Source organism: Aspergillus candidus (genome assembly GCF_002847045.1).
Source record: "Aspergillus candidus strain CBS 102.13 unplaced genomic scaffold BDW47scaffold_11, whole genome shotgun sequence".
Lineage (NCBI taxonomy): Eukaryota > Fungi > Ascomycota > Eurotiomycetes > Eurotiales > Aspergillaceae > Aspergillus > Aspergillus candidus.
Window position 1 is genome coordinate 368,883 of NW_020194016.1, and position 14,494 is coordinate 383,376.

Consider the following 14,494-nt stretch of genomic DNA (forward strand, 5'->3'; position numbering starts at 1 on the left):
TGACTATTTTAGTAAGAATATCATACTCCGTAGTATTCTCGTGCTTACCGGCATGGTATTGTGGGCAAGTTGAACACGCCTTTAGGTCTGAACACTAACTTTTTGGGAAGGATTGGTCTGTTCCATTGGAGTGGCCTGGTTCCGTCCGAATGGTTGGGATGGGAGGAGCCGTGCTGTCTTATCTCCGGAGTAGACTTGTGCTGATTTTACTCTTGCCAAGAAGTAGGAGGGAGAGGAGGGCAGCAACAGTGCAGGAGCTTGTGTTGGCTGTATAGCATCAATGTCGTGCAGTCAACACAGCAACATACTCAACAGGTATATGGTTGCAATGATAAAATTCGTTCAACCCTCCTGTTAGATAGTGGCCTGTGCTGTAGAACAACCTGCTGGTATAGTTGAAACGCGTTCTTCAGCCTGTCGGTACTAGACCAACCGCGAACCTTCACAAATCAGGTTCCATAGCATCAGCACCAAAGAAGTGCCTCGTGTTTCAGAATCTGCTAGGAAACCCCACCACGACGTAGTATCACTTCATATGAGAACCATAGACCCGTCATCCTTCATCCACTGCCCCATTGAGGCGGTATCTGGTCCCAAATAACCGATCCATGTCTCTCCAAAAGCCTCCAACTGGATACCCACTTGGCCCGAAGGAAGGCCTGCTGAACCTTATGAAGACGAGGCTAGCAACTCATCCATACTATCTAGCCGTCTGGGAGGCTTGAGGCCTCCAACTCCATCGACCTCTTCGCCACGCATTTTGGTCCGTAATACGCCGGATACCGCCAATGCGCCGACCGCCGAGGAGAGCGGGGGAGAGGAACGTTGATTGATTTTATTTACTGATTTGGGGTCATTGCTTGGCTGACTGTCATTGAAAACCGTGGGTGGTCCTCTTTTTCGCGCCCTCAAGTTGTCATCTCTTTTGACATCCATAGCCTTGCATCATGCGCGCCCCGTTGGACTCCACCGATGGTGGCCGGTCCACGGCACACGGTATCGCCATTGTCGGATACGCCTTCAAGCTCCCACAAGATGTGGATGACGATGCTGCTTTCTGGGAGGTCCTCGAGAATGGACGGAATCTGCGGTCCGACTTTCCGGAGTCCAGGATCAATGCGGACTCCTTCGTGAACAGTACACACAAAAAGGTAGAGGCGCGTTGAAATCCCTTGAAGAATACTCTAAACAGTTGCTCATCATCGTGGTAGTTTCCCTCGCAAGGCGGACATTTCATCAATGAGGACTTAGGCGCATTTGATGCGCCATTCTTCTCGGTCACGAGAGAGGAGGCGGCGTCCATGGATCCCATGCAGCGATGGACATTGGAGACGTCGTACCGAGCTTTGGAAAAGGGTGAGAAGCAACCCTCACAGCGGTCTAGCCAGACAAGACACCGCCGAGGTGAATCATCAATTAACCACGCGTTATATAGCTGGAATGCCTGCCGAGTCCCTCAAGGGCTCACGCACCGCCGTGTTCTCGGCGTCCATGCTAGAGGACTACTCGCGCATGGTGGCCATGGACCCGGAGAATGCCGAACGTACAGCGGTCACCGGCAGCTCTGTCGCATGCATCATCCCCAATCGAATCAGCTGGTTCTTTGACCTGCGCGGACCCAGCGTCCATGTAAATACCGCCTGCTCCGGAAGCTTGACAGCCGTGGACATGGCTTGTAAAACCTTAGAGAGCGGCGACGCCTCGTGTGTAAGCTTTCCCTTCTATAGTGATAGACTTGCTCTTATACTTCCTTTGTGTTCATTTCCTCTGAGCCAATATCTAACGGCTAAAGGCTATCGTTACCGGATCCAACCTGCTCATCGATCCGACCATTTTCCAAATGCTGTCGAGCCAGGGCTTTCTCTCCCCAGACAGCCTCTGCTATAGCTTTGACCATCGCGCAAACGGATACGCGAGAGGCGAAGGCGTCCTGGCGCTGATCCTCAAGCCTGTTGCTGCTGCAATTCAAGATGGAGACATGATTCGGGCTGTTATTCGCTCGACGGGATCTAACCAGGACGGCCATACTGCTGTATTGACACAGCCGAGCGCCAAGTCACAAGAGGAATTGATCCGCCATGTGTATAGAAAAGCCAATCTTCCCCTCAACGAGACGCGTTACGTCGAGGCACATGGTAAGTAGACGGACTTTCGTGTGGGTCTTGGCTCTGCTAACTACTGCGGCGCTAGGAACCGGAACCCTGGTGGGCGATCCCATCGAGATGAGAGCCATCGGCCGGGTATTCCGAAAATACCGATCCTCTCAAGAGCCGCTCTATGTGTAAGCTCTATTCATTTTGTATTGGCTCAAGGGTCGCACTCATACTTCTTTAGTGGCTCCGTAAAAGCAAATATTGGCCATCTCGAAGGCGCAAGCGCCATGGCAAGTATAATCAAGTCAATCTGTAGGGCTACTAACCTCTTCATTTGGACCTGCTGGCACTGACCTTTTATCTAGTAATCCTCGAGAAAGGAATCATTCCACAGAATGCTCTCTGCGAAAAGGTGAATCCTGCTATTGACACCGAATTTTACCACACCGAGGTATGTTTTTGACCGTATCCGAAACTTGAGTTCACCGAGCTGAGGCCACATCAATAGGTCCCTATGCACAGCGTTCCCTGGCCGACAGAGGGTCTGCGCCGGATATCAGTAAACTCGTTCGGGTTTGGAGGATCCAACACGCACGTTATTCTCGACGATGCTCTCCATTACATGCTTGAGAATAGCCTAGATGGTAACCATTGCACGGCTTCTTCGAGTGGCAGTACGACGCACGGAGAGATCACTACTACGATGAACGGGGATAGCCGTGCATATGGCCATGCTCATGGCAATGGCACGGCGTACACCAACGGCTCTGCCCCTGCGCTGAAAGACGCCCCCATTCACGATGCCGTTCATGTGAATGGGAATGGATTCTTCGATAAGAGTTTCGCGAACGGGACGGTTTCGCATACAAATGGTTATACTGCACCATTGAACTCCACCGTTAGCCTTCCGCGATTGTTGGTATGGACCGCTGCCGATGAGAAAGCGGTTAAGCGCACGGTCGATATCCACGCGACCTTCTGCAAAGAGAACATCCGCGGTGATCCCACCAAGCTCGATCGTCTAGCTTTTACGTTGGCTGCGCGTCGAAGCCAAATGCTATGGAGAGCTTGCGAGATAGTCAGCGCTTCGGATACCCAAGGGGAGGAGGTTCTCTCCTCGGTAAAAGCAATTCGAAGCTCGGCTGACGCTGGCCTTGCCTTCGTTTTTACTGGCCAGGGAGCCCAGTACCTGGGTATGGGCTGGGATTTGATAGAGTACCCTGTCTTCCTGCAAACGCTGAGACAGATTGACTCCATTTATCACAATTTGGGATGCGATTGGTCGCTCTTAGGTAGGTGAACTGGGCGTAGCCAGCTAGGCAGTCATTGGGAGCTTATGACTGATTGATTACCTAGATGAACTTCGACATGGGAAGCATATTAACGAGCCTCAATACAGCCAGCCCTTATCGACAGCCGTCCAGATCGCGCTGGTGGAGCTTTTGGAAAGCTTCGGTATCACCCCGAAGGCGGTTGTTGGTCATTCGTCCGGTGAAATTGCTGCCGCGTATGTACCTCTTGTCACTTCACGAAATAAGGCAGATCTTCATTAACAACATTCTCAACAGATATGCCTTAGGCGCTTTGTCCTTATCATCAGCATGCAAAGTCGCGTATTTCCGAGGACAGCTGACAGGAAAGCTGAGAGCCGACAGCTCTACTACAGCGGGTGCTATGTTATCAATCAATGTCGCGGAAGGACAAGTGCCAGAATACCTCAACAGCATCGAAGAAGCCAGAAATAGCCATGTGACGGTGGCCTGCATCAACAGTCCCCAGAATTGCACGCTATCAGGTCCCGAATCGGCGATCGATGCCATTAAAACGCAGGCTGATAAAGACGGCGTGTTTGCACAAAAACTTAAGACAGGAGTCGCATACCATTCTCCACAAATGCGCGCCATTGCTGATAAATACCATTCGCTGCTTGATGGTCTCGAGGGGGCGGATCCCCGAAAGGTCAAAGCAGCAGCTCTCATTCCGATGGTCTCGTCCGTGTCTGGGAAGGCTATCCGCCCAGCTACGTTGAAAACTGCGCAGTATTGGGTTGATAACCTCGTGTCGCCAGTTAGATTTTCAGACGCCATCCAGGTCCTCACACAACAGTCATCAACACTCAAAGTTGGCCTGGGAAGTATCACCGATCTGGTGGAGATTGGTCCCCATCCGGCGCTACGTCGGCCGGTGAACGACACGGTTCAGCAGGCACACAACCGCAAGACGCAAGTCCGCTATGAAAGCGTACTCCAGCGGGGCCAGTCAGCAGTACAGACAGCCCTGGGGCTCGTGGGTCGGCTCTTCTGCCTCGGTCATGCTGTTTCCATCCCGGCAGTCAATCAACAATTAGCTGACATAAAGCCCCCTTTCCTCGTTGACTGTCCCGAGTACCCTTTCGATCGATCGAACCACTACTGGGCTGAATCGCGCATCAGCCGAGACTTCCGGCTGCGCGGTACTGTGAAAGGGGAAATCCTTGGAGTGCGTGCGTCGGATTGGAATCCGCTGGAGCCTCGGTGGAGGAATTTTCTGAGCGTCGAATCCATACCATGGACCAAGCACCACATGGTACGTGTTCCTGTTGGATCAGAATATAGCAGGATTCGAACTCGGTACTAACTTCAGCTCAGATAACGGATAAAGCGCTTCTCCCTGCGGCGGGAATGCTACTGATGGCTATCGAAGCCACCCAGGAAATGATACCCAGTGATCAAAATGTGCGGGGCTACCTCGTCAAAAGGGCCGATTTTATCAGTCCCATTATCGTGCAGAAGACCCGGGAAGAGCGCATAGAGACCCAGGTCCGTCTTCGGCCTATAAAAGGGGAGCACCTCAAAAAAGACTCGCAGTTCGATATCGCCATCTTTTCCTATTCACAGGACCAATGGACGGAGTGCTGTAACGTGCTCATCGAGGTGGAAACGGAGTCGATATCTGATAATAGCGCGAGGCAGAGGTTTCTTGCCGATGAAGACGTGCGGAGTCAGTACAAGAATGCGTCTGAAATCTGCGACCAGCCGCTTGACTCGCAAGTCTTTTATAACGAGGCTACTCAGCACGGGTTCCAGTACGGAGAGATATTCCAACTGCTGCAGGACCTCCGCTGGGACGGCCGAGGAAACGCTCTGGCCCGTGCGAATGTGACCAAGAAAGGCCTCGACACGACTAGCTTAGTCCATCCAGCAGTGCTGGACCAGGCCTTCCATGTTCTTCGAGCAAGCGCTGGTCAGAAAGCATCGGTAAATATCCCGATTCGCCTTGTGAATGCCTGGTTTGCTTCCACCGGTTGGAAAAACCCGTCGAGTGGCTCAATCCAATGGCTGGCAATGTCTGATCCAACTACACGCAGCGAACAGAACGCAGCAAATGGAGAGACGGGTCACGTCTACGCCCTTGCAGACGATGGCACGGTCTTGTGTGCCATTGAGCAGGCTGTGACAGCGACAATATCGGAGAGCATCCAAGAAAAGAGCAAAAAGTTGCTGCATAGCATTGAGTGCAAGCCGCAGCTCAGCCTGCTCAGCCCCGATCAGCTGGCGCAGTTGTTCTCTGCTGACCCAGGTAAGGATGAGTCTGAAATGGTGACAAGTTTCACCAAAATATACTCGACATTAGACCTCGTCGCTGCGCGGGTCCTGAAAAGCCTGGATCATACCGTCGTACCTGAGAGCTTGCGCCGCCACGTCGAGTGGCTCGGCCATTATGTCGGTAGGCTGCCATCTTCAATAGTATCAGAAGCAGTAACCATGAGTGATGCAATGATTGAATCTCTATTGCAAGAGTGCGACGCTGTACTTCCAGACTGGAAGTTGTATACGACATGTGCAAGAAAGCTGCCGGAGATCCTAGCCGGGAAAGCCGACCCTCTCGAAGTCGTCTTCCAATCTGACCTGGCTGACATCTTCTATAACGCTCTCTTTGAGAACATGTGTAATGATGGTCGACTTACCAGACTTTTAGATTGGGCTTCGCACGAGAATCCGGCCATGCGCATCCTCGAGGTCGGTGCTGGCACAGGGGGGATGACGGGACATGTTCTGGCGGCATTAGAAGAGCGTGAGCGTCGGACTGGCGCACCTAGTTTTGCTGAATATAGCTATACCGATGTATCGCCTATGTTCCTGGAGCGAGCGAGCAGCCGCTGGCCTCATTTGCAGACCCAGGGGCGCCTGGTCTTCAAGACGTTTGACATGGACCAGGCGATGGAGACCCAGGGATTCGAACCAGCTTCCTACGACATGATCATTGCCGCCAGTGTGCTCCACGCCACACCAGACCTCGAGGCTGCGATCAGAAACCTTCGCAAATCTCTAAAGCCGGGTGGCCGCCTGGTGCTTCTCGAGACCACCAAGCCCGAAGATATCATGACCAACTTCATGGCCGGCTTGGTTCCTGGATGGTGGGTCGCTCGTGAGAAGTGGCGACCCCATTCCCCGGCTATATCTGAGCCGCTGTGGGACCACTGCCTGCGCAACAACGGCTTCTCTGGAAATGACCTGGTAATCCGAGATTATCAGAGTGACGAATGTCACATCATGAGCATTATCCTCACCACAGCCGTAGAACAAGAACTGAGCATAAGTGAACCAGGTTTTGAACCAGGCAATCTTGTCTTCGTGGTGGATGAAGACCAGTTGAGCCAGCAGTTACAGCTTGCAGAATCTGTGCAGAACCATCTAGCTCCACAGAACACCTTGCCCGCAGCTGTTTATGGGTTCTCGACGGCAGAATTTCGCGATAAGCTGGCCAAGCTGACCAAGGACGACATTGTGGTTTGTCTGACCGAATTTAGCAAGCCCCTGCTCTCCACCCTATCAGAGAACGACTTCGCGACTCTGCGACAGTTGACCCAGCATGCGGCCAAGTTAATATGGGTAACGGGTGCGGCCACAGGAGACGTGAAATATCCTGACTGCGGCATTGCCCAGGGCTTCTTGCGTTCGATTCGCGCTGAACAGGCTGGTAGCCACGTTGTGACTTTGGCCGTCGAGGGCGAGGCGCATACTGCGGCGTGTGCGCGGCTCATTGCCAAAGCTTTCGAGGCTACATTTGGATCCACCCCATCCAAAGAGCTGGAGTACATAGCGCGCGATGGACTTCTCTTGACAGGCCGGGCTGTCGAGGATGTGACTGGCAATGACATTCTTCAGCCTCTCCTCTCTCCGAAACTGGAGCGCAAGCCATGGGTTGAAGGGGACGCTTTACAGCTTTCCGTGGGTACTCCGGGCGCCCTCGACTCGGTCCGTTTCGTGCAGGATGATACACACGAGACAGCCATTGGTGCCAATGAGATTGAGATCGAAGCTAAAGCATGGGCATTAAGCGAATTGGATGTTGGCTCCACGACCGGTCGTGCAAGTGCCCACAGTGAGCTACTAGGAGGCGATTGTGCGGGAGTAGTGACACGGGTGGGTAGCAATTGCAAGACGTCGGTCCAGCAGGGCGAGCGGGTATTTATGTCCAGTGCGGGTCAAATGCGCAAGTATATGCGTGCGCATGAGGCGGGTGTGATTCGGATACCTGATGGCTTGTCCATTGAGGTTGCCACATCGAGCTTGCGGCCCGGGATAACAGCCTACCATGCCTTGGTTGACATTGCCAGGCTAGAAGAAGGGGACAAGGTTCTCATACATTTGGCTGCCAATAGCGTGGGACAGATTGCCACCCGCATTGCCCAAAAGAAAGGCGCCCATGTCTATGCCACGACCGAGTCTTCCGAAGGGAGAGACTTCCTTGTTAACATTCTCGGTATATCTGCAAACTGCATTTTCCAGAGTCAAGATACCTCATTTGCAGCAGGTGTGATGCGAGTGACGCAGGGGGCGGGGGTAGATGTTGTCATAAATCCTCTGGTTGGGGAGCATATGCTGCGGGCATCCTGCAAATGTCTGACCCAAGGTGGGCACTTTATCGAGATTAGCCGTGCCAACGTCGCGGCTGGTGTCGCTTTACCCATCGAAGTGCTGGCAAGGAATATCACATTCTCAATCGTCGATCCGGCGAAGTTCCGGCAGAAAGCGCTAGGTAGACTGCTGACTTCGGTTACCCAGTTATTGGAAGAAGGCGAGATCAAGCACCCGCAGCCGCTGTTGACCTACAGCGTATCACAGGTCGAAGATGCTTTCAAGCAACTGCAAGGGAAGGAGACAATTGGTCGCGTCGTGATTACCGCGAGGCCTGACGATGCTGTCCTGGTAAGTTCATCTTTCCCTAGTATGCACCAACTCCTGCAAGTCCCTTAATCTGATAATGAGCGCGTGCAGCAATACATTCAGAAGAGACCACAGTGGGTGTTTGATAGCCAGGCATCGTACTTGATCGCTGGAGGATCTGGTGGACTTGGCCGCGCCATCATGCAATGGATGGCCGACCGGGGAGCCAAGCACTTGATTGTCCCTTCTCGATCAGGCGCGACATCGAAAGCCGCAGCCTCCCTGGTGGCTCAACTGACGAAGCGTGGCGTAACTGTTCACGCTCCCCGATGCGATGTATCCTGCGAGACTAGCTTCTCCGACATGCTGGTTGAGTGCGCGCGAGTCATGCCACCCATCAAGGGATGCATCAATGCGGCAATGGTCCTGCAGGATGGCGTTTTCCAGCAGAACATGACCTTTGCTAAGTGGGACTTGACAATGAAATCGAAAGTGCAAACCTCATGGAACCTGCATCGCTTGCTCCCCAGAGATCTGGACTTTTTCGTCCTTCTCTCTTCCCTCGCCGGCATAGTCGGTCAGATGGCCAGCTCAAATTACGCCGGCGGCTGCGCATTCCAAGATGCTCTGGCCCGGTACCGCGTTTCCCAGGGCCAAGAGGGTCTCTCTATCGACATTGGCTGGATGCGCAATATCGGGATCATTGCCGAGACTGGCGCCTACCAGCGTCAGCGACAGGCGGCCGATGACATGAACCCTATAAACAGTACCGATCTTCTGGCCCTGCTGGGCGTTTACTGCAACCCGACTCGCCCCCGGTCGGTGAAGCCAAACCCCCAGGTCTTGATTGGATTGCGTACGCCGGCCGATGTCCTCGCGCAGGGTCGAAGCCCCCCTGCGCTGCTTGACCGGCCCTTATTCGCTGCATTCTCTTACCTCCCCAATTCGAGCGACGCTTCCAGTGGACAAGGTAGCATGACACGAGACAAGGCAGCAGAGATCGTCGCCCTTTTCCGACAGTCCTCTGACTCTGGGGAACGCATCCAGTTAGTCCACCAGGCTCTGGCCATCAAGCTGGCACGCGCAATGTCCATTCCGCCGGAGGATATCATGCCCAACAAGCCGCTATCCGCCTATGGTGTTGATTCGTTGATGGCAGTTGACCTGCGCAACTGGTTCGGAAAGGAGTTTGGCGCGACGGTCGCCGTGTTTGAAATCATGGGCGGGGTGACTATTTCCGCCATTGCCGACTTGGTGGCTACGAAGAGTACTTTCAACAAAGGGTCTTGATGTGAGCACCGATGATGTGTGAAGATCTATGCCGTTTCTATTTTTGCAAGACTTGATCCATGTGAAGCTTTTGGTGTGCCCGTTCACGGTGGACAGCTCTTGCCCGATCTTTATTAAACCTAAGACCCAAGTCAGTACCTGTGATGAATACCTTCCGATAAGGGATTTTACACACCCGATAGCGAGTCGCCAGCTGGACACTTCACCCTTTTATCAGCGAGTATCAACTTCCAAGCGGTACTCCCTTCTTCATCAGTAGCCGTCAACCACATATATTCCTCTCCTACAGTCTTCATCGGCTCAGACACATGAAATATGGGTGTTCTCACACCATGAGAGGTACCTGTCTGCAATTTGTTCTGACAGTGCCGCATTTGAAATGCTTCTGCCCCCAGAATCGTTGGACTGGTATATGGTGGTACGCTGCATCTTCTTCATGGCGGTAATGGTGGACACGATCAACCACAGTTGTAGTTTTCAAGTCAATAGAAAATCAAATGAACCATATCTAGCTGATTGGAATAGTGTAGGAAAAGTGGCCTACAGAAGGCGGGGTGCAACCTCAGTCAAGTCGGGTGACGAGCAACGTCTTCTTGATCCAAGAAGTACAGGACGCAGATATCAACTAAATCCTCTGTATCACTCCGAGTTCTCGAGGAAAGCACAGGGAGTGTGCACTTGGGATGGGGCCTCTGTAGACCCCTCCCGTGCGGCCCCGCGTGGCTGTAGGGGATATGAGAATGTAGAAGAGAAAGTGGAAAGAAGAGAGAAGAACAAACGTGACAAGTCAGCTGACCACATAGATTTAATCCGTTATACAATCTTTGCCATTCCAGGAACATGACAACATCATCAACATCATCCTTTTTGATGGTTCTCATAATCCTTCCCTACATATAACATTCGGACTCAACCTGTAGTGTGACGGGTCTTTGGCATTGTCAAGTGATGCCTGACTCGAATCCATTCCTTTTATGAGCCCTATATACTCTTTCTTGCGTGATAATAGCCATGACCAGACAACCAAAGATAGGAAGACACTGTGAGCTTTGTAAGTGACCCTTGCACCTGTCAGAGCCCTTACTTCAGTAGTGTGGTAAAAAAGCACAGGTAAATCCATAATTCTTGCTGTTGTGTTTGCTTGATTCCATTTTCTTCCACATTTCGTGTCTTTCTCCTATATATTGTGACAGGATGATGCTGACCATGATGACAGGCTTAGTAAGGTAAATAAACATCTGACTAATCAGACCCACCATCACGTGCCCCACGACAGACTTTTTATTTCTTCTGTTTTTCTTCTTCTCTTCTTCTTCTTCTTTTTCTTCTTCACACTTTTTAAAACTTACGAACGCATAATCAACCGCCAGTTCCTTCTAGTTGACTAGTTTCATAGGATGGTTGGTCATATTGGCGTACTAGAAAAACGTGCCGGAGCATATAAGGCTTTTCTACCGTGCCTGGGTCTCTTCGGAGGCTGAGGCGCTGTGGTGGTTGGAGTCACCTGCTGCTCATATATTCTTTCAAACACAGCTGTTGAATTTGTAGTTCTATGACTCTGTCAGTTCAGTCAAGTCAGGTGGAAACCATACTGTATTCTGTAGGTGTCTCAACCGTGCGGTGTGTTGGGAATGACCTCTGTTCGAAGACCGTTCCAGGGTCCTGGTTCAGGGACCGTTGCCACTCTGCAGAAAAAAAATGACTTGTTCGGTGGATATGATTCCACACTACTCCGTACTCAAGGTCAGCAAGTGGCAATGACGACTCAACGATCAGTGCAGAGCTAAAAAATTGCCCCTGACGCCAGCGTAGGACTAAATATCCTCCACGCGGCACGAGGAGCCTGATATGAGGACAGAGCAATCAACACCAAACCTGAATGGAGACTGTCAGAAGAATAGATTAAAAGGCAGGTAAAAATAAACCCTAGCGGTCTCATTCATCCGTAGCTTCAGACCAATCCAGGAGAAGAGATAGGATAGGTTTGATTCAGGTACAGGAAAGAAAGGGAGTTGGGTTCATTCTTCCCCACACCCGCCGCATCATCCGTCCGATCCATCCCTGGCCACCCTCTCTCTCTCTCTCTCTCTCTCTCTCCTCCTTTTGCCATCTCTCCTCTTCTTCCCCCTCTTCTCTCCTCTTCCTGTCCATGTCCACTTTCATGCTCCCTCTCACTTCCAGGACTCTATTTTACTCCATTTTTTCGCTGTAAATATGTTCGCCTGCTTTGTTTGAACTTGTTTTACGATCATCCGGAATATCGGCCCGTTCGCTGACCTTTTTCGTTCCTTATTTTTTTTTCTCTTCGTTTCCCCCTCTTACGACCTACCACTCATTTCCTACTCTTACTCTATCCCTTTTTTTTTTTTTTTTTCTTGCCTCTGACGGGCTTCGCGAACCTTCGCACTTCACTGTTTAAGCGTGTTGTTATCGGCGACTTCTTGCGACCATGGTGATGGGAATCAGTAAACGCCAGCAGTTCCGCAATGAGCGGGCTCTGCAGGACCTCATTCGATCGGTCCCTGGCAATGACCGATGTGCCGATTGTCAGGCTATGAATCCAGGTGGGTAATCGCAGTCCTGTCTCGAGTCCCGTTTGCGGTTTCATGTTCGCTGTCGTCTCTTGGATTCGATCTTTTTGGGGGCTATTGCTAACTTGTTGTGTCAACAGGATGGGCCAGCTGGAACGTATGTATCCGACCTGCAGTCGAAGAAAAACGAAGGAAGTGAAACTGATCGAATGCGCAGATGGGCCTCTTCCTATGCATGCGATGCGCTGCCATCCATCGGAAACTCGGCACTCACATCTCGAAAGTCAAGTCGTTGAGCATGGATACTTGGGCCGCGGACCAGGTGGATGTAAGTGCCTATTCGGCGATTTGCCCATCCTGGGATTGAGAACTGACCGCAGACGCAATACGATAGAACATGAAATCCCACGGGAACAACCTGATGAATAAAATCTACAACCCAAAGAACGTTAAGCCGCCCATTCCAACCGATGTCGACGAGGCCGACGCTTGCATGGAGCGCTTCATTCGCCAGAAGTATCAATACCGTTCGTTGGAGGAGGGTAAAGCACAACAACCCCCGAGCCGTCATGATTCGGGCTACGACCGGTCTCCGGAGGGCTCTCCGCCTCCCCTCCCTCCGAAACCGAATCGACCTATTGGGTTCGGTCTTCGGTCCGCGTCTTCCGCCACAAACCTTCGTCGAGTATCAGATAGGCAGGCCTCCCCGCCTCCTCCGCTCCCAACCAGTGCGGGGAGTGACCCAGTGTTCGAATCCAATATGGCCACCTTGCGGAGTATGGGTTTCGCGAATGAGCGCCGGAACGCTGGTGCTCTGCGTGGGTTAGATGGGAATCTCGATAAAGCGATCGAGACCCTGATGCGCCTCGGAGAGGGGGGCAATAATCCCACTCTGCGGAGCAAAACCCCCACGACCGCTACTGGAAGGGATACCGCCAGTCGGGCCGGCTCAACCAATCCGTTCGATCAATTGGATGCCAACCCGCCGGCTCAGTCAAATGGACAGTCCTACAACCCGTTTGACATGCCGTCCCAGCCACAGCAGCCTCCGATGCCGTCTTCCGCGCAGCCTTTGGATGTCTCTTTCCAACACTTGCAGGTTTCGCAACCTTTGTTCCCCCACTCCACGGGCGGATATCCCCAGAGCCAGCCTGCTCCCCCGCAATCCCTGTACCAGCAATCCGCCACTCCTCCCGTCAGCGCCACGTTCAACCAAGCTGCCTTCGCCGCTCCCCCTCCCACCTCCGACCTCGGAAACAACCCCTTCTTCCAGTCCGCCGCCCAGCCGCAGGGCATCTTGACCCCTCCGATTTCGAACCAGAGCGCTGGATCGCCTCAGACGAATAATCCCTTCTTCACGCAACCACCTCCGCAACCGACGTCGGCGCCACAGGTCACCCCAGCTGGGTTCCACCCACCGCGCCACGCGAACACGATGCCTGCGTTATCTACTTCGGCGTTTGGGCAGCCGTCTCCGTTCCAGTCGCAACCCCCTCAGCCGCAGCCCCAGGCCCAACCTCAATCTCTGCTTCAGCCTCAGCAGTCTCAGTACGGAAGCGGTTCGTTGAACCCCTACCAGACGACTGCTGCGCCCACCGCACCACAGAACCTGGCGCCACCCTCGCAGTTTGGGGTTCAGCAACTCACTCCCCAGCCGACCGGCCGCATGAACAAGAACAATATCCTCTCTTTATACCAATTCGCGCCGCCCCCGCCGACCCTGCCCGAGCAGCCACCGCTCTCCGCTCCGCTGGGCGGCCCCCAAGCTCCAACCTCGGCACCGAACTTCGCGCAACCCAACCCCGGTGCTCAACCTCCATTTGACGCGAGTGGCGGTTCCCGAAACCCCTTCTTTACTCAAGCCCCGGGGGCCATGCCCACGCAAGCTCCCATGCCCGCGCAAGCTCCCATGCAGCCCGCACAAGCCCAACCCGCATTTGGAGCCCAGCCGGCATATGGATACGGCACCGCGATGAACTCCGCTCCCTCGACAACGGGCACCTTCCCCAAGGGACACATGAGCCAGCAGAGCGTTGACATCAATGGATTCCAGACTGGCAGACATAGTCCGGACGCCTTTGCCAGCTTGAGCGCACGATATGGTTGATTGGACCTCGCCCTGAATCGTGCTCCTCCTTTTCGTGTTCTTGCTCTCGTCTGGTTTCGGTTCGAATTCGCTGTTTCCCCGGGCATTCATCTTATAATGGCAGTGCATTTGTTTGGCGTTGGATGGACGGTATATGGGATGGATTGGGACTATATCTGTGCATCTGTGCATATGTTTGATCGGAGCGCGGACTTGATAGATAATTAGATAGATCGGCATATATAGTCTTTTACTTTTGATTTCTTCTACTCATTGTGTTTGCATGAAGGTTTTAGCGACATAGATTGAATATATTATTAACATTTTTGGACGCTGTTTTGGATA

General features: G+C 52.7%; 2 protein-coding genes across 2 annotated transcripts; both read left to right on the forward strand.

Moving 5' to 3' along the window:
* Window positions 1–437: 437 nt before the first annotated feature.
* On the forward strand, window positions 438–9,532 carry BDW47DRAFT_130639 (polyketide synthase; the record flags this gene model as incomplete). The annotated part of the gene is made up of 12 exons (XM_024817147.1): window positions 438–1,151; window positions 1,212–1,356; window positions 1,436–1,707; window positions 1,793–2,135; window positions 2,191–2,281; window positions 2,335–2,405; window positions 2,459–2,544; window positions 2,602–3,385; window positions 3,450–3,600; window positions 3,662–4,658; window positions 4,721–8,284; window positions 8,369–9,532. The coding sequence occupies exons 1-12, from the start codon at window positions 948–950 to the stop codon at window positions 9,530–9,532; spliced, it is 7,872 nt and encodes a 2,623-aa protein (XP_024673875.1). The 5' UTR covers window positions 438–947.
* A 2,357-nt stretch (window positions 9,533–11,889) lies between these two features.
* On the forward strand, window positions 11,890–14,480 carry BDW47DRAFT_102571 (putative GTPase activating protein for Arf). The gene is made up of 4 exons (XM_024811894.1): window positions 11,890–12,096; window positions 12,204–12,220; window positions 12,281–12,391; window positions 12,458–14,480. The coding sequence occupies exons 1-4, from the start codon at window positions 11,982–11,984 to the stop codon at window positions 14,168–14,170; spliced, it is 1,956 nt and encodes a 651-aa protein (XP_024673876.1). The 5' UTR covers window positions 11,890–11,981; the 3' UTR covers window positions 14,171–14,480.
* The last annotated feature ends 14 nt before the right edge of the window (window positions 14,481–14,494 follow it).